The sequence below is a fragment of the Podarcis gaigeae genome (genome assembly GCF_964106915.1).
Source record: "Podarcis gaigeae genome assembly, chromosome: 17".
Taxonomy (NCBI): Eukaryota; Metazoa; Chordata; class Lepidosauria; order Squamata; family Lacertidae; genus Podarcis; species Podarcis gaigeae.
Genome location: NC_139694.1, coordinates 8371354 through 8394905, shown reverse-complemented (window position 1 = coordinate 8394905; position 23552 = coordinate 8371354). Strand labels below are relative to the sequence as shown.

At 46.7% G+C, this 23552-nt stretch overlaps 2 protein-coding genes across 2 annotated transcripts in view; both read left to right on the top strand.

Moving 5' to 3' along the window:
* The window catches only part of LOC310834552 (low-density lipoprotein receptor-related protein 2-like), a 48616-nt gene extending 27781 nt beyond the window's left edge, over positions 1–20835 (top strand). The window contains exons 20-33 of the mRNA XM_083718127.1: positions 505–680; positions 2776–2962; positions 3761–3979; positions 5080–5260; positions 6657–6855; positions 8202–8366; positions 9512–9712; positions 12199–12742; positions 13635–13763; positions 15287–15394; positions 16622–16855; positions 18533–19040; positions 20266–20380; positions 20759–20835. Of these exons, the coding sequence (XP_083574253.1) occupies positions 505–680; positions 2776–2962; positions 3761–3979; positions 5080–5260; positions 6657–6855; positions 8202–8366; positions 9512–9712; positions 12199–12742; positions 13635–13763; positions 15287–15394; positions 16622–16855; positions 18533–19040; positions 20266–20380; positions 20759–20803 (3011 nt within the window). The 3' untranslated portion in view covers positions 20804–20835. The remainder of the gene's footprint in view (positions 1–504; positions 681–2775; positions 2963–3760; positions 3980–5079; positions 5261–6656; positions 6856–8201; positions 8367–9511; positions 9713–12198; positions 12743–13634; positions 13764–15286; positions 15395–16621; positions 16856–18532; positions 19041–20265; positions 20381–20758) is intronic.
* A 1416-nt stretch (positions 20836–22251) lies between these two features.
* Positions 22252–23552, top strand: part of PRAG1 (PEAK1 related, kinase-activating pseudokinase 1) — a 119565-nt gene continuing 118264 nt past the window's right edge. The window contains exon 1 of the mRNA XM_083718379.1: positions 22252–22350. The gene's annotated coding sequence lies outside the window, so the exon portion shown is untranslated. The remainder of the gene's footprint in view (positions 22351–23552) is intronic.

The following is a 23552-nucleotide window of genomic DNA, read 5'->3' as shown; positions in this document are numbered from 1 at the left end:
TCCCTGCAAGCTTGTTAATGAGCCTGCAGTAATTTCATCAGCAATGCAAGTGCAATAATCTTCACTGCCACCCATTTCGCTCTTAAGAACATGAGCAGGATTTGACCCTGCTGTGTGGTATTCCCTTGGCAGATGAGCAAAATGGAAGCCAAAGTACATGCAATAGCAGCAGACCTTAAAAAAAAAATAATCCACATCTGCCCCAGTGGGGTTGGAGGTGCAATTTTAAAGGGGTGGGGGAGTGCTGCTGAATCCTCACCACCCTCTCCCCTGCAGTTCCTTCCTTTATCACCAGACTCATGAGCAACTGGAAAACCAAACTCTTCAACTCTCAGTTGCATGCCCTTCTTCTTCAGTGCCTTTAAAATCCACTGGTAAAAAGGCATGCAGGTTTTACTGCTGTAACAGCCTGGCCCCTTAAGAGTTCTGAAGACCCATTTATTTCTGCTCTGTGTTTTAATGCTGGTACAGACTTTGAGGGCTTTTTTTCTTGCTGTTACACAGGCAAGCCGAGGAAGTGCCTGGGCTATGAATTCCAGTGTGGTGAAACCTGCATTAATTACACTCTGGTGTGCAATGGGAGACCAGACTGTCAGGGTGGGACCGATGAAGGCAGGGATTGTGCTCTTGCATGCCGGCGGTCGTGCTCCCAGATCTGCTACAAGTCTCCTAGCGGGCCTGTAAGTTTGCTTCTTCTTGGATGTTGACTATGCTACCACTTTGGGCTTGTGGGAGATTAGCAGCCAAACCTAACCAATGTATATTCTTTCTAGTTAGCATGAGAAGGGGCTACGTCCACAGAGTTGTACTGTTGTTGTTGTTTAGTCGTGTCCGACTCTTTGTGACCCCATGGACCAGAGCACGCCAGGCACTCCTGTCTTCCACTGCCTCCCGCAGTTTGGTCAAACTCATGCTGGTAGCTTCGAGAACACTGTCCAACCATCTCGTCCTCTGTCGTCCCCTTCTCCTTGTGCCCTCCATCTTTCCCAACATCAGGGTCTTTTCCAGGGAGTCTTCTCTTCTCATGAGGTGGCCAAAGTATTGGAGCCTCAGCTTCAGGATCTGTCCTTCCAGTGAGCACTCAGGGCTGATTTCCTTCAGAATGGATAGGTTTGATCTTCTTGCAGTCCATGGAATTCTCAAGAGTCTCCTCCAGCACCATATTTCAAAAGCATCAATTCTTTGGCGATCAGCCTTCTTTATGGTCCAGCTCTCACTTCCATACATCACTACTGGGAAAACCATAGCTTTAACTATACGGACCTTTGTTGGCAAGGTGATGTCTCTGCTTTTTAAGATGCTCAGAGTTGTATTGCTGCTTGGCAAATGCACAGGCCATAGAAATACAATTGGTAGACAGGGCACTGTATGATGTCATTTACCCTCGTATCCTGGAGAGGGAGGAGCATATAGTACCGTATTTTTCGCTCTATAAGACGCACCTAGTTTTTGGAGGAGGAAAACAAGAAAAAAAATATTCTGAATCTCAGAAGCCAGAACAGCAAGAAGGATCGCTGCACAGTCAAAGTAGCAATCCCTCTTGCTGTTCTGACTTCTGGGATAGCTGCGCAGCCTGCATTCGCTCCATAAGACACATTTCCCCTTACTTTTTAGGAGGGAAAAAGTGAGTCTTATAGAGCAAAAAATACGGTACTTCTTGTTCCCCCCTCTCTCTCTTCCTTTGCCCGGCGTTAGATGCAGCTATGCCTCTACTTGCTCCACCTTTAGGAACCTTATGCACTTTATAATATAAACATAAGCACTTCACCTGCACAGTTTTTACTGCTGCAATTGCTGTGAACCAATGCAAGAATATAAGTAAGTAAATGATATTTTTGGACCGAAGCTGTCACCTTCTCCTTCATTAAGCGATGTACAAAAGGGCGAGCCACCTTGCTTCAGAGCTCCTTTTAATTTTGCTGCCAAGGATGGGGTTTTGAAACCCTGTTCAGCTCACACACACTGGGAGTCTGGAGGGATGAATTGCAATCCATACATCCTCTCCTGCCCATTAGAACCCATTCCACAGGGCTCTGCATTGAGTGACTTCTAAACTGACTGCTGCTTCTGCCAGGACGAAGCTTGCTAAGGCTCTTTCCATGAAAGAAATGGAACACAGAAAGCAACCAATCAGTCTTTTATTTTTTTAAAAATAATATTTATTAAATTTTCAACAAGAAAAAAGTTACAAAAATAGTAAAAAAAGAGTACAGAAAATACAAAAACCAGAAAAGTAAAAATAGTAAAGAAAAGTAAAAACAGTTAAAAGTAAATCCCTCTTTCTATTTTCTTACCACTCATTTACTTATTTTCATGACTTCCTCACACCTCCCTTTTTTGTATTCCATTTAATAATTAGTTCAGCAAATCCATACCCTCTTTGTTTACCCTTAATTTCTTATCTTCACATATTATAACTTCGAATTTTCATCTAATATCAATCCATTTTTACATATTCCTTTTGCCTTATTGCTAAAACCACTTCATTTCATTCCAACATCATTAACATTCAATAATTTTGCAGTGTTTCTGTAAATAGTCTTTAAATTTCTTCCACTCTTCTTCCACCAACTCTTCTCCCTGGTCTCGGATTCTACCAGTCATTTCCGCAACCAATCAGTCTTGAGCAGCAACGATCATTTCACTTTTCTCCAGCAGCAACTTTTCATACATGAGCGTTCCAGCATAAAAGCTCTGAACGAAGATGATAAAAGCGACCCGCTTGCCTGCAACATGAAGACCCAAGTTTCATTAAACGTAACCTTCTCCTTACAGAAATGTGCTTGCTACGAAGGATTCCGGCTAAGGAGCGACAGGCGCTCCTGCAAAGATATCAATGAATGTAAAGAGCTGTCGGAGGAGAAATGCAGCCAGACTTGCGTCAACACAGAGGGAAGCTATATGTGCACTTGCCACCCTGGCTACTTGCTGGAACCAGATGGCCACACCTGCAAAGTAGTTGGTAAGTAAAGGGACCCCTGATCATTAGGTCCAGTCGTGGCCGACTCTGGGGTTGCGGCGCTCATCTCGCTTTATTGGCCGAGGGAGCTGGCGTACAGCTTCCGGGTCGTGTGGCCAGCATGACTAAGCCACTTCTGGCGAACCAGAGCAGTGCACGGAAATGCCGTTTACCTTCCCGCCGGAGCGGTACCTACTTACCTACTTGCACTTGATGTGCTTTCAAACTGCTAGGTTGGCAGGAGCAGGGACCGAGCAACGGGCACTCACCCCATCGCGCGGATTCAAACTGCCGACCTTCTGATTGGCAAGTCCTAGGCTCTGTGGTTTAACCCACAGCGCCACCTGCGTCCCTAAAGTAGTTGGTAAGGCCCTGTAAATGTGGAGCTTGCCTCTTGTGGTAGGCATATGTCTGTGTGGTTCAGTGGCTTGAGCTGAGCTTGCCTGAAGTGGAATAAAAGAATTTGGCTTCAGGCACATGCACCCACAGACTTGGGGCTAGGAAGCTGTAGAAACTAAGCCTCTGTATTGTCCTGCACGGTGCTGGGAAAGTGAAGGGAGCTTGCTGAGCAGCTCTAATAGAGTTGTTAGTTGGGCAAGGACTCCCGACTTAGCACCTAGAATTCTGCTGCTTCGAAAAGCAGCATTGCTTTGCAAAGACTGAAGCTGCAAACAAATGAAAAGAAAGCTGGCGTAACTTGCCATGTATTACTTTTCACCCAAATACAAATGTGGGGAGTAATGTTAAGTGCAGCAGTAACTTTAAAAAACTTCAGTGTGTAACCACTTCTCTTTCCTGCAGGCTCTGAGCCGAAGTTGCTTGTTGCAGTTCAGTTCAATTTGATCCTATATGGATTAAGGAGCCTGAAAGAAGATGTTATATTGACCACTGAGAAGGACTTTATTATCTTTTCTATTGACTATGACTTGGCGGAGCAGAAAATCTTCTGGATGGACCTCAATGCAGAAAGCATTAAGTGGATGAACATGAGAAACAAGGAAAGGGGGACTCTAGTTAAAGGTGGGTCTTTTGGTTTAGGCTTGGGCATCTGACTTGGGATCAAACTACTTTGAACTTTGTTTGCTGAAAGTCTCTGATGAAACTTCCTACTTGTTGAATGTAAAATACAGTGGTACCTTGGGTTAAGTACTTAATTCGTTCCGGAGGTCCGTTCTTAACCTGAAACTGTTCTTAACCTGAAGCACCACTTTAGCTAATGGGACCTCCTCCTGCCGCCGTGCCGCCGGAGCACGATTTCTGTTCTCATCCTGAAGCCAAGTTCTTTACCTGAAGCACTATTTCTGGGTTAGCGGAGTCTGCAACCTGAAGCGTATGTAACCTGAAACATATGTAACCCGAGGTACCACTGTATTAAGTTCAAAGAGACTTGCTCCCAAGAAAGTTGCAGAGCCTATTTTTGCACAGCTGAAATTGTCGGCATTCTTGCATTTATTTTTAAATGAATATCATCAAAGAAGGGAAGAAAACTGGTGCGGACGAGGCACGGAATGTAACCTCTTTCTTACTTGCGTAATAAACTGAATCTGGCACAAATACCCTGTTCCAGAAGAAGCTTTCTGGACTACTGTATTTTTCGCTCTATAAGACGCACCAGACCACAAGACACACCTAGTTTTTGGAGGAGGAAAACAAGAAAAAAAATATTCTGAATCTCAGAAGCCAGAACAGCAAGAGGGATCACTGTGCAGTGAAAGCAGCAGTTCCTCTTGCTGTTCTGGCTTCTGTGATAGCTGCGCAGCCTGCATTCGCTCCATAAGACGCACACACATTTCCCCTTACTTTTTAGGAGGGAAAAAGTGAGTCTTATAGAGCAAAAAATATGGTAATTCCAGAGCAACCGCTTGTCCAGGCCACCAGTATTTGCAAGGTGGTTTGGAGCAGAAATGAAAATTGTGCAATCCATGAAATGCTGCAGAAAGTCACTGCAGGTAGCTACACCTGTCTTTTCTAATAGCCTAGGTGATTTTAACACAGCAAGTTTGGCACCTGCTAGAGTAAATATAGGCAATGACCAATTTGCATGGGGAGTTACGTTCCTGACCTCCAAGTGTCGGTGGAGTGCACTCATTTTATCTCCCCCCCACCTCCCATGACTCCAGGAATCAAATCGGATTGCATAGCAGTAGACTGGGTAGGAAGAAATCTTTACTGGACAGATGGGATGGCAGGACAGATCTTGGCTACGCAGCTAAATGGCAAATGGAGAGGAATTTCTGAGCACACTATGGTTCTTGATTACCTGGATCAGCCTCGGTCACTCGCACTCCACCCGTTGGATGGGTAAGACTTTCAGAGTCTCTGTATTTTATGAACATTGCTTCCAAGAAGGTTGGGCTTCTAACTGGAATACAGCGGTACCTTGGTTCTCAAACTTAATCCGTTCCGGAAGTCCGTTCCAAAACCAAGGTGCACTTTCCCATAGAAAGTAATGCAAAATGGATTAATCCGTTCCAGACTTTTAAAAACAACCCCTAAAACAGCAATTTATCATGAATTTTACTATCTAACGAGACCGTCGATCCACAAAATGAAAGCAAAAATCAATGTACTGCACTATAAAATCAATAAGACAGTATTTTAGATGATAGAAATTATTTTTTTTTTCTTACCTGCACTGCTGATACTCATTGTTTAGACGGGGGGCTTTTAGCCATTTCTGCAGTCACACAATCAGTCAGTAGCTGAACTGGGTTCCACACAGTCACACACATACAAAAAAAACCCGGAAAAGCCTCAAAAACACAAAATAAATCGCAAAAACAAAAGCGCGAAACTTAATTCATTCTGGAGGTCCGTTTGACTTCTGAAATGTTCGAATACCAAGGTGCAGCTTCTGATTGGTGCAGGCGCCTCGGAAACAATAGCAGACACTCACATTGGACGTCTGGCTTCTGAAAAACGTTCAATAACTGGAACATTTACTTCTGAGTTTTCAGCGTTTGGGAACCAAGGCGTTTTGAGTACCAAGGCGTTTGGGAACCAAGCTACTATGTAGTGTGCTGCATGTGCTAGATACAGGCCGCCCAAAAGCCACACATGCCATTCTAATTACTGTGAGAAGTGTTGCTGGTCTGCCATTCTAGTCTTGGCTCTTGATCTTAGCTTCTTTTCAAGGCTAGCCTAAGCTTTAAAATAAAAAAGGGCAAAGGTGCACATTGTATCGCTGTGCCTGCCCACCACATACAAAAACTTTTCAAGTAGGCTTGGCAAGCTTGACCAATCAAAACATTAAAAAAAAAGATTGCCACAAAATGGGACTGATGGCAACTCCTTATTGGGGATGTTCCATACATATAAGCCATTCAGGTTAAAAAGAAAGAGTCTGGAACTCTAAACTGCACGGAAGACCAGCTTTTCATTCTAGTGTGCTAGGGGACAACTCATGTGCAAAGGACAATGCACACTTACCATTTGCAGGATTTTTGATCTGAGCTGCTCTGGTCTTAGGGATTCATGACCTGGCTCAAAGTGGGCTCTGGCTCCGATAAGAGATGTATGATTCTCAAAAGGGGACAATTGCAGAAAATGGCAATTAAAATGTGCAGACTAAAATGGAATTTAGGCTTGCGAACCTTTTCTTTCCAACAAGCATTATATCGGTAGTGTGTGAAAACTGAAGTCCATTCAATTTCTCTGCCCCGCAGAAGTATCTTATCTTTCACCTTCTCTTCCTTAGGTTAATGTATTGGTCTGCAATAGGGGATGACTCCAAAATAGAGCAAGCTGGTATGGATGGAAGCAGCAGATCGGTACTACTTGATGGGCTTGGCTGGCCCACCAGCATAACCCTTGACCTCCTGAGCTGGAAAATCTTCTGGTCTGACGACAAGTTTCACTATATTGGGTCGGCCTACTTGGATGGCAGTGGTATGAAGGTACCGCAGACCTTATAAGCATACCTGGAGTGTGGATGGAGTGATTGCCAAATGTGTTATCGTATGCAAAAATGCTTTTTTATAATATTCATGTGATCTCTCCTCTTTCTTTCTTTCTTTCTTTCTTTCTTTCTTTCTTTCTCTCTCTCTCTCTCTGTCTCTGTCTCTCTCTCTCTCTCTCTCTCTCTCTCACACACACACACACACACACACACACACACACACATATAGTAAAGGTAAAGGGACCCCTGACCATTAGGTCCAGTCATGACCGACTGGGGTTGCGGCGCTCATCTCGCTTTATTGGCCGAGGGAGCCGGCGTACAGCTTCCAGGTCATGTGGCCAGCATGACTAAGCCGCTTCTGGCGAACCAGAGCAGCACACGGAAACGCCGTTTACCTTCCCGCCGGAGTGGTACCTATTTATCTACTTGCACTTTTAGGTGCTTTCGAACTGCTAGGTTGGTAGGAGTAGGGACCGAGCAACAGGAGCTCACCCCGTCGTGGGAATTCGAACTGCTGACCTTCTGATCAGTAAGCCCTAGGCTCTGTGGTTTAACCCACAGCACCACCCGCGTCCCATAGATGATAGATAGATAGATAGATAGATAGATAGATAGATAGATAGGGCGACCCCCAAAGTAGGTATACTGCTTTAAAATCCACTTTCTTTGTTCTTGACTCAAGTTCATTCACAATATCAGTAAAGAAAGACCATCCTTTTATCTGACTCCAATATTCTTTCCAACTTCCAGCCTGAAATTTAACTGCCACTTTGTTGTGGGTCAGCTATATGTATGCCTATAATCTGTTGTGATAAATTTCATTGATTAAACTCTATATAATTATACTGTACATTGATGTATTTTTGATTTGTGTAAGATTTACCTTTGTTTTTTATTTTACTCAGGCGTATTTAGAGATTTATTTCTTACGTTACTTAAATGTGGTACTTTAGAAGTGTCGGTAGTACAGTTGACGTAACCCACTTTAGAGATTTCTTGAAATATAAAGCAGTATGCAAGTTAAATTAATATCAAATAAATTCTTGCTTCCAGCTGTGGACGAAGCTCAGGTAAGCTTATATATTCAAGAGCTGAGGCTTCTTTTTTCCTTTGAAAGTGGTAACTGCTCCTGCTTTCAGTGTAACAATCCATCTTTTCTCTCAGTAAATCTTGATAGAATTCTATATGGATACAAAATCTTGCATTTGACCCAGAAGTGAAAAAGACAAATGATGAGGGAACAATGCTCATTTAAAAACTTCCAAATCTTTGTTGAACATAAGATCTAGGTCAAACAGGGATAAGTATCTTGACATCAACACTTCATTTCCCCTCTGCTAGGTGTTTGAGCTGACTGAAATTCATAGTCCCTTCGCAGTGGCTGTCTTTGAGGATTACGTTTATTGGTCTGAGCTGAAAACAAGGACAGTACAGAGACTACACAAAAGGACTGGAAAGAATAGATCCGTCCTTATCAAACGTCATGGGCAACCATATGGACTTAAGGTACTGCCTTTAACTCTTTGTAGGGACCAGTCGGTTGAGCCAAGAGTGTATCTCCTTGCCAACATTGAAGAATAACTGAAACTGGGTTCTGCTGGGACTTTGTTTGCATAGCATCCCTCTGAACAAAACTCTCACGCTATCATATTGAGCAAGTCAAACAGTTTTGCTGCAAGGCAAGCTGGGAGAATGGAAAACATGGTTAGGAACAAGGTATAGGCCAAATGCCGCTATTCTTGTGAGTATAGCTGCTGCACTAATTAGTGTTAACTCATTTTGGGAAGTCCCATGTGTGAATATGGTTCAGGCTGCCAACCATCAGTAAAAAAACTTGCCTGCTGAAGTGAATCACACTTGCATACAGAAGCTGTATGCATTCCACTTAGCTTGGCAAAGCCCTTACAGTGTATTGGAAATAATAATAATTCAGGCCTGAAGGACCCGGTTTGTTAAAAGAGTTATTCAGTAGCTGGGGAGCAACGCAAGCTCTTCTGTTTCAAAAATTCAGAGTAAAGGTAAAGGGACTCCTGACCATTAGGCCCTGTCGCGGACGACTCTGGGGTTGCGGCGCTCATCTCGCTTTATTGGCCGAGGGAGCCGGCATACAGCTTCCGGGTTACGTGGCCAGCATGACTAAGCCACTTCTGGCGAACCAGAGCAGCACACGGAAACGCCGTTTACCTTCCCACCAGAGTGGTACCTATTTATCTACTTGCACTTTGACATGCTTTCGGACTGCTAGGTTGGCAGGAGCAGGGACCGAGCAACAGGAGCTCACCCCGTCGCGGGGATTCGAACCGCCGACCTTCTGATCAGCAAGCCCTAGGCTCTGTGGTTTAGACTAAATCCAGACTGCCAGGGAAACTGACCTGTTGCACACCTGGCTCATGGGCCTCATCCTTTGTCAAATGGAGGACGGAAGGTACCTTTCCCCCCACTTCATGACAACTCCCACAAACTTGAGATTAAATGGGAAATGCTTTTCCTTTCCCCAACTCACCCACACAATGCAGACGGGCTTTACTGCAGATTTCCACCAGCACAGTGTATGTTGCAGTGCATGGTCTTGATTCAGGCTACACACAGAGATGCCCTGACAACATCAATCTTGGTCAAGGCTTTTAACATCTGGCAAAATTCGTTTGCAGATCTTGCATGAAGTTCTTCAGCCGGGAGCCCCCAACCCGTGTGCGGGAAATGGCTGTTCCCACTTGTGCCTGTTGAACCCAAACAAAAGAGGGAGCTGCCGCTGCCCAGCTGGACTTGTGCTTTCAAACGACGAAAAGACCTGCGTTCCTCTGAAGGAGACGGCGTTCATGTTTCTGGTTGCACAAGCCTCTATTACTCAGGTATTGCTGCAAATGACCTCTTGCCATAATAACAGGGAATTTTGTTGTAGTTTTCCAGTCCAAGGGGTCCTTTCCCCCTTTGTGGTAAGCTTGGAAAGGAAAGGATTTTCCCCCCTGCTGGGTAAACATGACTAGATTGAGCTCTTACAAGGCTGCTCGACAAAAAATGTTGTGTATCTCATCTCCCTTTCCGTGAGCTGCATTAAAGCATGACCTCAAAATTTTGGATCCCCTCTCGACTGATACCAAAGTGTTAGCTTTGTGATGTTCTGTGCCACTAACTCCGGAGGCTTTGCGTTGCTTTCGCTGAAGCCAGGAGAGCAAGAGGGGTCAGTGCGCACCGATCCCTCTTGTTCTCCTGGCTTCACTTCGCTGGAGAGGCGCTGCACAGCTTTTCCTCTCTGTGCAGCACCCCTTCAGCGAAGCTAGAGGATAAATGGAAGGGGCTCCGTTTCTCCTGCCACTTCATTGAAGGGGCGCTGCGCAGAGAGAGAGAATTGTTTTTCCTGTTCTCATCTAAAACTAGGTGTGTCTTATGATTGGGTGCGTCTTATAGAGCGAAAAATACGGTATGTTTAAGCAGAGAGCCTGCCCACTATTTCACCGCAACACAGAGGAGTGCACTGACAGCCTTTCAACGTATGGCCAGTGACTCCCCTCAACGCAACCCCTTTAACGGGGAACCCTGGGATCACCGCCAGGTGGAGTGAGTTAAAGACATGGCTCCCACCCGGCCCCAGAGCAGACTGTGGCCCTAGTCTTACCTTCTCAGAGGATGAAGCTCTGGAGCCGACTGAGAGCTCCCAGGTAGGCTCTTTTATGCTTAAAGAGCGGACCCTACGCTCACCTGGTCCGCACTTGGGGAGGTGGTCCAGGAGCGCTTTGCCGGGAGTCACGTAGGATTGGGGGTGCTGTGCGCTGGCATGCAAAGGGTGCCCTCCGTTTGATGTGGAGAGCAGTCACTATGCAATAGTTTTGTGCTGTTTGGTGCAGCGGAAACGCTCAAACTGCCATTGTCAGCCTCTGGGCAGAGATATTTCTCGATTTTAATGCATTTACCGTGCTGCTTTTTAGGGGGCAATGCAAAACATGGGGTTTGTGCTCTGAAATGGTGCAAAACAACTGTGAGAATTTGACACTGCTTGGAGTCAATCAGACCATGTGGGATCTTGAGTGCATTTCACTTCAGCGGCATTAACTAGGAACCCAATTTTTAGTATCAATTCCTCATTTTGGGAGCAGGGTTTGCAGTGCAGAAAGGTTTGAAACGGTTGCAAAATTTGGCACCGGTTTGGAGTGAATCACACAATGTTGGCTTGTTGGGGACGGGAATACCTTTGTCTCCTCGTTGGAGTATCAATTACTCAGTTTGGGGGGTGGCACAAAAATAGCACAAAACTTTGGCACCAGTTTGAAGGGGATCCAAAACTTCAGGGTCACACATTACTGAAGCTCTTTCCCTGCAGCACTTGCCCTTGTGAAATGTCCATTGTCTTTTCTCTCGCAAGTGAAGAAGACTGTGATGCCTCAGTCAGGCCCCTTGTACACTTTTACGAAACTCACTTCGATGGAGAGCTTCTACTTCACTGTGTTGCAGAGACACAGTTGTTTTAGACTTGCGTGAAGGCTCATCTTTGCCAGTTGTGGGAAAAAGGCCCTAAAGACCAGTACAGTGGTACCTCAGGTTACAGACGCTTCAGGTTACAGACGCTTCAGGTTACAGACTCCGCTAACCCAGAAATAGTACCTTGGGTTAAGAACTTTGCTTCAGGATGAGAACAGAAATCGCGTGGCGGCATCGGGAGGCCCCATTAGCTAAAGTGGTACCTCAGGTTAAGAACAGTTTCAGGTTAAGAATGGACCTTCAGAACAAATTAAGTTCTTAACCCAAGGTACCACTGTAGATTTAGGTCATATGAGAAGGGTTTCTGTCCGGGAACTGCCATCAGTACTGGAGAGGGGGCGCAAAAGCCAGAGGGATTCCAGAGATCGTCTAGGGATCGGGAGGAGCAGCCCATCTTCTGGGGAAGAGAATCAGTGTAGCACCAGTGGAGAAGGGGGGCTGGTGGGGGAAGTAGCGAGGTGGTCCCATGACTCCTTGCCTGGGACCAGCGGGGAGAGTAGGGGTCCTCCGTTGCCCACACCCTCCTTGCGCAGAAGGCTTTCGCGCAGAGAGGGTAGGCGGAGACTAGGCATCAAAGAGCTTCTTTGCTGGAAGAAGTTTAAGAAACGCCCACTGACAGATTCTGCCAGCGACTGAGTCAGCCACGGGTGAGTGGCTGTCCGGACAGAAAAGGTTCACTTTGGCAGCCCAGCCAGGTGTTTGCACCCAGCTGGGGAGATAGGCACCTGCTTACGCATGAGTAACCCCTTAGAACCATTGCAGTTTCCTTGGCAGAATTTCTCCGCTGAAGCTGCAAATGGAACACCCTCTTGTTGCCTCCCAAAACCACATAAATGTATCTAATGCTGTCCTAAAATCCTAGGTCTACCTAAAGAAACTGCGCTCCGTTTCGGGGCAGCTGACCCCTGTCCACAGCACCCTCCCCATGACAAGCGTCAACCACTTGGCAGCAGTAGACTACTCTGTACGTGACAATGCACTTTACTTCTCGGAGTCTGAAGGTGGTGTCATAAAGGTCCTAGCTATGAAGGACGCTGGGAGAGTTGCACTGAAGGAAGTCCTGCCGGTCAAGGGCACCGTGATCTCACTAGCTCTTGACTGGCTGAGTGGCAACATCTACTGGATTGACAGCAAGCACCCATCAATCCAAGTGGCAACTTCAGATGGGAGATACACACTTGTTCTGATCAGCGATGGGCTGTCCCATCCAACTTCTGTAGTTCTGCACCCCCCAACTGCGGCTATGTGCTTTGTCGACTCCGGTAACGAACACAGCGCCCTTGGTCCCGTAATAGAATGTTCTTCCATGGATGGGAGCAGGAGGAACGTTCTCTGGGCGACATCACAGACTCCAGTGGGTTTAACAATAGTAGATTATGGCACCCAGGTCTACTGGGCTGACCAAGGTGAGTAGTCTAACATCCACAATGGTATAATTATTTGGGCGCAGCTAGCCTCCTTTAAGGGACGCGGGTGGCGCTGTGGGTTAAACCACAGAGCCTAGGACTTGCCGATCAGAAGGTTGGCGGTTTGAATCCCTGCAACGGGGTGAGCTCCTGTTGCTCGGTCCCTGCTCCTGCCCACCTAGCAGTTCAAAAGCACGTCAAAGTGCAAGTAGATAAGTAGGTACCGCTCCAGCGGGAAGGTAAACGGCACTTCCGTGCGCTGCTCTGGTTCTCCAGAAGCGGCTTAGCCATGCTGGCCACGTGACCCGGAAGCTGTACGCCGGCTTCCTTGGCCAATAAAGCGAGATGAGCGCCGCAACCCCAGAGTCGGCCACGATTGGGCGTAACGGTCAGGGGTCCCTTTACCTTTAGCCTCCTTTGGGGCATGTTGAAAGGCTTGGCCAGCTTTCTGGACTGGCTGAACCACTAACTAACTTGCAAAATAACCCATCTTGGGATCTGGAAATGGATCCTTTGTTAACTTTATTGCCTTTATTTTTATTTATTATAATGGGCTGGCTTTCAAATCCAGTTCGGATACGGTGTCAGTGTTTAAGCTGTATCTGTATCCTGCAGAGAATCAAAAGTCCAAGATAGGCATGGCCAGCAAGATCTAATCAATGTAACAAGTGTTGGCGACTTCCCGCTAGGAATGCTTTCAAGACGAAATATTTCAAGATCATGGAAAGTTTAGAGAATGGAAGTCAGCGAATGAGATGCTTCTCTGCAGATGCCAGTCTTTAATGTAATGTGGCTTGAAACTCAATGATATTTTTGCTCCTAAGAACCAACAGGAGTAGTTCCCATGCATATTCCTCTTACACAGCTCAGCCTCTAACTTCCTTTCTTCCAGCAAAAGGCACTGTGGAAAGCATTCGGGTGGACGGCACTCAGCACAGGCTCATTCGTTCTGGGCTGCGTGGCCTTACACTCTTCACGGCTGGGGAGGGGATAATGGTCTGGACAACAACGGCACGCAATGGTAAGCAGGCTCCAACAATTGCAGAATTCCAGCAAAACATTATATTTAAATAAAGTGTGAGTCGATGCAGGGACGTAGCATGGGTTGCTGGTCTCCGGGGTGGGGCAAGTGTTGTGCCCCTCTGGTGGACTGAGCAATGGTCAGTCCCTTTGCTGGCCAGCGTCTAATCAAGGGAATCTCTCCTTGCGAACTAGTCCCAACCTGGTAGCAGAGATAAGGCAGACAAAAAGTGAAGCTGAGGGCACCACCGTGGCACCTCATGCTACCTATCACTGCAGCAAGGCACTCTGGGCAATGCACGTGGCTCCAGCAGCGCTGTCCTACCTTCCTCTTCCTCCTTCCTCTCGGCCAGCCCAGTGGCAGGGCACACGGGGGTCATTTCGCTGGCCACGAGGAGGAGGAGGAGGTACTGCCGGTGCCCCAGCCCTAAAGGCTAGGCCTGGGCGCAGCTTGTCTCCCCACCTGGAGTACTGTGTCCAGTTCTGGGCACCACAGTTCAAGAAGGACACTGACAAACTGGAACGTGTCCAGAGGAGGGCAACCAAAATGGTCAAAGGCCTGGAAACGATGCCTTATGAGGAACGGCTAAGGGAGCTGGGCATGTTTAGCCTGGAGAAGAGGAGGTTAAGGGGTGATATGATAGCCATGTTCAAATATATAAAAGGATGTCACATAGAGGAGGGAGAAAGGTTGTTTTCTGCTGCTCCAGAGAAGCGGACACGGAGCAATGGATCCAAACTACAAGAAAGAAGATTCCACCTAAACATTAGGAAGAACTTCCTGACAGTAAGAGCTGTTCGACAGTGGAATTTGCTGCCAAGGAGTGTGGTGGAGTCTCCTCCTTTGGAGGTCTTTAAGCAGAGGCTTGGCAACCATATGTCAGGAGTGCTCTGATGGTGTTTCCTGCTTGGCAGGGGGTTGGACTCGATGGCCCTTGTGGTCTCTTCCAACTCTATGATTCTATGATTCCCCACAGCTCCAGCCTCGATGAGGGTGCCTGTTGTAAGGGGCGCCTGGTTGTGTGCCCAGAGCCACGGCCCCCTGTCCCCCCCCCATCCTTACGCCACTGGGTAGATGTGGCAGATGGTAGCACATGGCGATGCTTGATCACCTGCCTGGACTTGAGAAGTCCATGGCATGCCAACAAAATTAAGTGGGGCAGATGCCAAGGAACTGATCCTAGCTAGAAGTCTTAAATGATCGGCATTCTAGGGGGTTCAGATGAGTGTTTGGCATTATTCCTAAGCTTATGGGACACATTCAGTTGGTATTCTTTGGGAGGCTTGATGCAGTGCACTGTGCATGAAGATAACTTACCTAATTAGCTCAGAAATAAACAGATTCTAGCTAGTTGAGAATTGGGGTGGGAAATTCTAATGCCTTATAGTTTCTCTCTCTCTCTCTCTCTCTCTCTCTCTCTCTCTCTCTCACACACACACACACACACACACACACCAGTAATGCCCTAGGTCACTGTAAAGAATGTGTCTCCAATTTTTTTCTCTTATTTTATGTCTTAATAGGTGCAACAAAGGTGTGGCACAGCAGACTGGATGATTCGGAAAACTGGTGGTTTAAAGAAGAGCAGAAACTTGTGGATATAAAGATCTACAGCAAACTCAACCAACAAGGTAAACATTTTTAAAGTTTTAAAAGGGTGACCAGGGTCTCTTTTGAACAGTTACTTGGTCAACTGGGGCCCTTTGGGGGGTATAACTCAAAATGGTGGCTTCTTAACCTAACACAAAAATAGGGGCACCAGTTCTTCCTTACTAGAATCTGTCAAGCTGCTTGCCTTCTGGAAGAACTCCCGCTATCTTTAAGGCTTGCTTAATGGGTCGCGGGTGGCGCTGTGGGTTAAACCTCAGAGCCTAGGACTTGCCGATCAGAAGGTTGGCGGTTCAAATCCCCATGACGGGGTGAGCTCCCGTTGCTCAGTCCCTGCTCCTGCCAACCTAGCAGTTCGAAAGCACATCAAAGTGCAAGTAGATAAATAGGTACCACTCTGGAGGGAAGGTAAACAGTATTTCCGTGCACTGCTCTGGTTCACCAGAAGCAGCTTAGTCATGCTGGCCACATGACCTGGAAGGTGTACGCTGGGTCCCTTTACCTTTTTAGATTGCTTAAACTGGGGACCAGGTAACAGAAGGGTTTAACACAGGTTTGTTTTAGAAAAACTAACCAATAAACCGACACGGGGACAAATAGAAGAAGACGCCTTCACCCCAGTATGGTTCCCCTTTATCACATACAGAGCCCAACAAGACAACATCAAGAATCCCCCCAAAGCATGCAAATCAATCTGGCTAACCTGATTCAAAAATAGGGGCCCCCTGCCCCCTGCTCTCACACAAAAACATTTCACACTACAGCCAACCAAAGACAACCAACCACACCTTAAGCCACCTGCAACCTCTCTCACCATGAAGGAAATATAACAAGTGAGTAGTAAGAACCCATATAAGTAACGCTGACACCCCACCCACTAAGTAGAGTAATAGAAGCATAACCAGCCAACCCCACCCGCCACTCCCCCTCTTCCCCCTTTTTCCCCTCCTCCTCCTCCTTCTTCCTAATTGTTTAAACCAATTCATAAACCAAGAACTCATACATTGACCACTAAGAATGAAACAGATGTTGCAGATATTTTCCCACATTTATTATGCTATTTTTGTGATATACATATGACATGAGAGAACTTGGTATACTTCCTTGTATAAAATTATTCCTGTTTATAACCCCCCCCCCCAAAAAAAAAAACCAACCAAGGGTTTATTGCACCAGCAACCAAGCTGACAGGAGGGTCAGAGTAGCAGGGAAGCCAAAGCGGTTAAAAATCTTTCTCTTGCTACTTCTAGGTCACAATGGCTGTTCGGAAAAGAATGGTGGATGCAGCCACATTTGCTTGCCGATTCCGCAAGGGAGAAGTTGCAGGTGCATCGCCGGGTACGTTCTAGAGCATGGGACTAGATGCACCGAACCACGATGCTCAGAGCCGCTCCAAGCCTGCAAGGATAACAGCAAATGTATTGCAAAAGAGCAAGTTTGTGATGGCAGCATTGATTGCTCTGATGGATCAGATGAGAGAGACTGTGAGTAACCCAGCTGAGAAACTGCATGTGTTGTGTTGTGTTGAGTTGTGAGTAAATGGATCCTTGGGGAATTCTCCTTTGCTAAATGGCCCTTAAAAATGCCTGAACTCCTAATGGTTGGACAGCTAGATTCATAGTGGTTAAGAGCGGTAGACTCGTAATCTGGTGAACCAGGTTCCGATTCCCCACTCCTCCACATGCAGCTGCTGGGTGACCCTGGGCTAGTCACACTTCTCTGAAGTCTCTCAGCCCCACTCACGTCACAGAGTGTTTGTTGTGAGGGAGGAAGGGAAAGGAGAATGTTAGCTGCTTTGAGACTCCTTCGGGTAGTGATAAAGCGGGATATCAAATCCAAATCCAAACTCTTCTGCCTTACCAGAAACTCATTCCCTTTTCATAGACCCCAACAACTACAGCTTTAAATGTAATGAAATACTGTTCTTTCCTAGTAAGTTAAAGGTAAATGACCCCTGGACAGTTAGGTCCGGTCAAAGGCGACTATGGGGTGTGGCGCTCATCTCGCTTCAGGCCAAGGGAGCCGGCGTTTGTCCACAGACAGCTTTCTGGGCCATGTGGCCAGCTGTGGTCTAAACCACTGAGCCTCTTGGGCCTGCTGATTGAAAGGTCGGCAGTTCGAATCCACAAAAACGGGGGTGAGCTCCTTTTGCTTTGCTAGTACAGAGAAGTTGCACCATAGCCCATGAGGCTATCATAGGCACGATTATAGCTAACATAAGATTATGCAAAACATAAGGGAAATCCAAGCTACATACTTAAAACTAGTTTGCCATGCTGTCTTCCAATGTTCGGTGAGCAGGAGGTAGGAACTGGTTTATATTCTCAATGCTTTACTGGAAATACATTTTCAGTATTCTATCAGGGAAGCAGTGATGGTGCTATTTGTAGAATGTGTAGATTCTAGACTGGAATATAAAAAGGTAAAGGGACCCCTGACCATTAGGTCCAGTCATGACCGACTCTGGGGTTGCGGCGCTCATCTCGCTTTATTGGCCGAGGGAGCCGGCGTACAGCTTCCGGGTCATGTGGCCAGCATGACTAAGCCGCTTCTGGCGAACCAGAGCAGCGCACGGAAACGCCGTTTACCTTCCCGCTGGAACGGTACCTATTTATCTACTTGCACTTTGACGTGCTTTTGGCAGGAAGACTGGAATATACCCACAGCCAAACTGTTGGCCAAAGTAGCTAAGTTGGTCAACAGATAAATCAAACAATTTGAGATAAACCTTTGAGAATCTGTGTTTTATTATTTTTATAGAAAAGGAAAGGTGAGCTACCTCCTTAATCAAGTAGAGTGGTACCTCGGGTTACATATGCTTCAGGTTACGTACGCTTCAGGTTACAGACTCCGCTAACCCAGAAATAGTGCTTCAGGTTAAGAACTTTGCTTCAGGATAAGAACAGAAATAGGGTTTCAGCGGTGCGGCAGCAGCAGGAGGCCCCATTAGCTAAAGTGGTGCTTCAAGTTAAGAACAGTTTCAGGTTAAGAACGGACCTCCAGAACGAATTAAGTTCTTAACCCGAGGTAGTATAACCTCTGAAAGTAAGCTTTGCAGGCAGCTACATTTTCTATCCTTAAACCACCAGATCAGTCATATGGTCCTAGGCTGATCTTGCTGTGTCCCAAATGCAATGTGTTGATGGCTTTTCTGCTGGCAGGCAACAACACTCTGAAGAAGAAACCCCAGCCCACACACCGACCTTCCACACTGCTGAAAACAAAACCCTTTCTTGTTAAGAAAAACACACTGGCACCCACCAAAACCATCACCAAGAAGCCTACGGATGGAACTGCACAAGTAAAAAAATACACGAGAAGGAGTACTACTGCAACAGCAGGATGGGCACTCGAGCCAAGCAGAAGCCAGAAGACCACATTACCTCCCAAAAAGAAATGGAAAGAATCTTCTCTGGTGCAGGGAATCGTGAAAAGTGGCCTGGAGTCTCAGCCTTGCAGTAGGGAGACCTGTAACAGGAGAGGGGACTGCACTATGGAGGGCGATACAGTGAAATGCATCTGCTCACTGGGCTATAGTGGAGACTACTGTGAAGAGGAGGAGGAGAAGTCTAGAGCGGGGCTCGTTCTGGGCATCATTTCCATCCTACTAATGGCCATGGCAGCGGCAGGGACCTTTGTCTACTTCAGGAAGCAAAGAATGCGGCAAAGGTAAGGCTATTTGCCGTTCTCTACGTGGGTGGCGCTGTGGGTTAAACCACAGAGCCTAGGACTTGCCGATCAGAAGGTGGGCGGTTCGAATCCCCGCGACGGGGTGAGCTCCCGTTGCTTGGTCCCTGCTCCTGCCAACCTAGCAGTTCGAAAGCATGCAGTGCAAGTAGATAAATAGGTACCGCTCCAGCGGGAAGGTAAACAGCATTTCTGTGCGCTGCTCTGGATTGCCAGAAGCGGCTTAGTCATGCTGGAGGGCCAAGTTTGGGAAAGCCTGGTGCAGAAGGTGAATGGGAGAGCTGTAGGCAGTTCTCAGTAGGTAGCAATCAACGGTGCCAGCGTTAAGAGTTATGATATTCCACATTAATGGCGTTTCGTCACAATATTCTTCCTAGTCTCTTTGAAGGGGAACTCATAGAGAAAAATAAGTTCAGTTTTAAATCCGTAATAAGCGAGTTATTGTTGGCAGCCAAATACCCCCTGCCCCACCAAATACACTCTTCGTAGGCCATCACTCAAAGGTGACATCCACAAAAGCTCTCTTCACTGCAAGATGCACAATTATCTAGCAGCGTAGGTAACAGTAAAGGGACCCCTGACCGTTAGGTCCAGTTGTGACCGACTCTGGGGTTGCGCCGGTCACCTCGCTTTTCTGGCCAAGGGAGCCGGTGTGCATGTGGCCAACATGTCTAAGTGATGTTCTGGTGAACCAGAGCAGCGCACGGAAACGCCGTTTACCTTTCCGCTGGAGCGGTACCTATTTATCTACTTGCACTTGACGTGCTTTCGAACTGCTAGGTTGGCAGGAGCAGGGACCGAGCAACGGGAGCTCACCCCGTCGCAGGGATTCGAACCACTGACCTTCTGATCGGCAAGTTCTAGTCTCTGTGGTTTAACCCACAGCGCCACCTGCGTCCCTGATGCTCACTTTGGCCGAGCCCAATATATGGGCAGCAGTAATTTGCTTGTGCAGACACAGCCTGCTTTGTTTCTAAATTTGAATGGCTTGCTTGTGCCTGTTGCAGTCCTGTTCGCAGAATCATGAAAGATTCTGGCACGCATGTGCTGCAACTGCAATTTGCATTAATGCATGTAGTTTGGGTTCCAAATTGGTGGTGCAGGTGTTTCTACAAGATCACTGTGCCTCTTAGCAGCTTAGCACAAGGGTTCCAGCCTAGGATTTGCATCACAGTCAATACGTGTGTCTTATCTCCTCCTCCCACAGGACTTCAAGTGTATCATCAACTGGACCGCTGGCCAGCTACCAAAAGGACAGCGACAAAGAAGACAATTTCGTTGAAGATGAAACCTGTATCAATGCAGCTTATGATCCCGAGCAGGTGAGGGCTTCTTAAGATTCCTGTCCTAAGCTTCCAGTTCTGAGCACTGGTATATGCTTCCTGTGTTCTTGGAACAAGTGTTGTTCCTACTTTGGGATTTTAAACCTGGCCTGGCTATTGCGAAAGGCAAAGCCAACAGCAGGGTCAGAAAAACCTCACTGCCTAAAGGAGCTGTGCTTGTGAGTGGTTAAGATGCTGGCAGGACAGAGGGAGGGACGTTGGCTGAAATAAGCGCACCCCCTACTTGGCAAAGCTTCTTGCAATCTGTCTGCAGTTCTTCCTTGCCTGAAGAACTTAACTGCTTGTAATACCACTGCTTTTGATAGTCCAGGTGAAAATGCTGAGAGTCCTAAAATGTGGCTTTACAATCCTCCGCAGGAATTGTCGACTCCAATGAAGACAGGCACGGGCACAGACTCGTAAAGCAAACAAATAAATGATTCATAGTAGATAAACGTCTTGTAATCTCTTCCCCCCCCCCCCAATGCATCACCCGGATGATAGTGGGGATATGCTATGTCTGTTTCCACGCTGGGCATTTTCTGTGGGATATTTGCACTTTATTCGGGGCATTTGCATGATGTCATGGTCAAGAGTCTGGGTTTTGCAGGAGGGAGACAAGCACACACCAGGAATCTTAGCATTGTACAATTGAAGGGCTCTATCACCTTACCCCAAGGGACACGGGTGGCGCTGTGGGTTAAACCACAGAGCCTAGGGCTTGCTGATCAGAAGGTCAGCGGTTCGAATCCCCGCGACAGGGTGAACTCCTGTTGCTCGGTCCCTGCTCCTGCCAACCTAGCAGTTCGAAAGCACGTCAAAGTGCAAGTAGATAAATAGGTACCGCTCTGGCGGGATGGTAAATGGTGTTTCCGTGTGTTGCTCTGGTTTGCCATAAGCGGCTTAGTCATGCTGGCCACATGACCTGGAACCTGTACGCCGGCTCCCTCGGTCAGTAAAGCGAGATGAGCGCCGCAACCCCAGAGTCGGCCACGACTGGACCTAATGGTCAGGGGTCCCTTTACCCTTTACCTTTATCACCTTAGCCCAGGGTTTCCCAAACTTGGGTCTCCAGCTGTGTTGGGACTACAGTTCCCATCATCCCTGACAGCTTGTCCTGCTAGCTAGGGATGATGGGAGTTGTAGTCTAAAAAAAACAGTTGGGGACCCAAGTTTGGGGAAACCCTGCCTTAGCCCAACACATATCCTTTTAAAAATTTCTTGCTGACATTAGGAAAGTGACATTGCATTGAAAATTCTGGAATTGGTTTTTTTAAAAAAAAAACACAAATCAGGATGAATGTTCATGGTTGTAGAACCTGAGTACAAACAAAACTGACCAAATGGTCAATGAAGATCAAATATAATCTAACCTCATAATTGCACAAGACTTGGGATGAAAGGGTTATCTGGAGGCATTCTGAGACGTCCCAAGTTTTCCTATTGAGCTTTCCATTTTTTTTTCAGAGCTCAGAAAAAAAGCAGACTACTTTTGACACAGAGGAACAGTTGCACAGTTTCCCCAGATGTAGGTGACCTGTCGCACAGCTCTTCTGTGGGTTTTGGCTGGTTATGGCTTATATAGATTGCTCCAGAAATCCCCCTTTCTATACTTCATCTCTTGTTAGTGTTAATTTCTACAATCGATGTAATCCTTCCCTTTTCACATGAGGACTGCCTTCATAGACATTTATTCCTTCCCAATAAATTGTTGTTGGGGGGTGGGATCATGTCTGGAAGTGCAGCAAGAGGAGGAGATATTTTCCCCTATGCTCCAGCCAAATTAAAATTGCCCCAATGAAAATTTGGGGGAGCGGGAGGGGAACTGCCCATTTCCCTAGGACATTATTTGAGTTCCAGAAGTCAAAGCAGAGATTCCACTTCACTTGCAACTAAAAACAGATTGGCAGTCTTTGGGAAGCACTGTTAAGCCAGCATTCTTCCTACTAGTTGGAGGGAAAGTACGAACAGTGAGTTAAATGCTTTTTTTTCCAAATGCTTTAAAAACGAAACAGGGCACAGTCTGCTTATTCCTTGTGAATATATTATGCCTGCTGTGCAAATAGTGTATAAACTGGTAAAATATTAACACATTGCATGGCAGTCACAGGAAAAAAGGAGAAGGGGGAAAACAGGGATTCTTCTCACTTGCAGAAAATGAACTCTGAATAAATTAAGGCGATCCCTGCTCTGTCTCCAAACATGCACCTACAATTCCTGCTAGCTAGGTACGATGAGAGTTGTAGTCCAAAAACAGTTGGAGACCCAAGTTTAGGAAACACGGACCTAAAGGCACCAGCAGGTCTGCTTCTAAAATTGTTGCCATCTGTTGTTGAAGCACCGACAAAAGTTCTGTAAATTCAGAACTGCCCCTGGAAAATAGGGACACTTGGAAGGTCTGTTAATATATAACTAAGAGCCTTATATACTAATATATATAATACCTTGAACTTGGTAGGAAATAGGCCACCAGTGTAGAGATGTTGTATACTGACTGGGCCTCATTCTGCTCCAGTTGCAGTTTCCCGATCCTAGTGTAAGGGAAGCCCCCCATAGCATGCATTGCAGTAATCCAGCCATGAATGCATCAGTGCCTGAGCTAATGTAATCGAGCTGTTCTGGTTCAGGAACAGCCATACTGTTGTACCACTTGTAGAGGTTCTGTAACAGAACTCTCAATACCACGCTTAATGAAGATTTCCTTTATTATTATTTTTTTTGGGGGGGAGTGGCAATTAACGTGTGCACTCTAAAAGGTGAAAAGGTAAAGGACCCCTGGGTGGTTAAGTCCAGTCAAAGGCTACTATGGGATTGTGGTGCTCATCTTGCTTTCAGGCCAAGGGAGCCAGCGTTTGTCCACAGACAGCTTTCTGGGTCATGTGGCCAGCATGACTAAACCGCTTCTGGTGCAACGGGACATTGTGACGGAAACCAGAGCGCACGGAAACGCCACTTACCTTCCCGCCACAGTGGTACCTATTTATCTACTTGCACTGGCGTGCTTTTGAACTGGGAAAGAGCAACGGGAGCTCACCCCGTCGTGGGGTTTTGAACCACCAACCTTCTGATCGGCAAGCCCAAGAGGCTCAGTGGTTTAGACCACAGTGCCACCCACATCTCTAATACACTCTAAGACACATAGCTCAGATGTGCTAAACCACCATGCATTAAC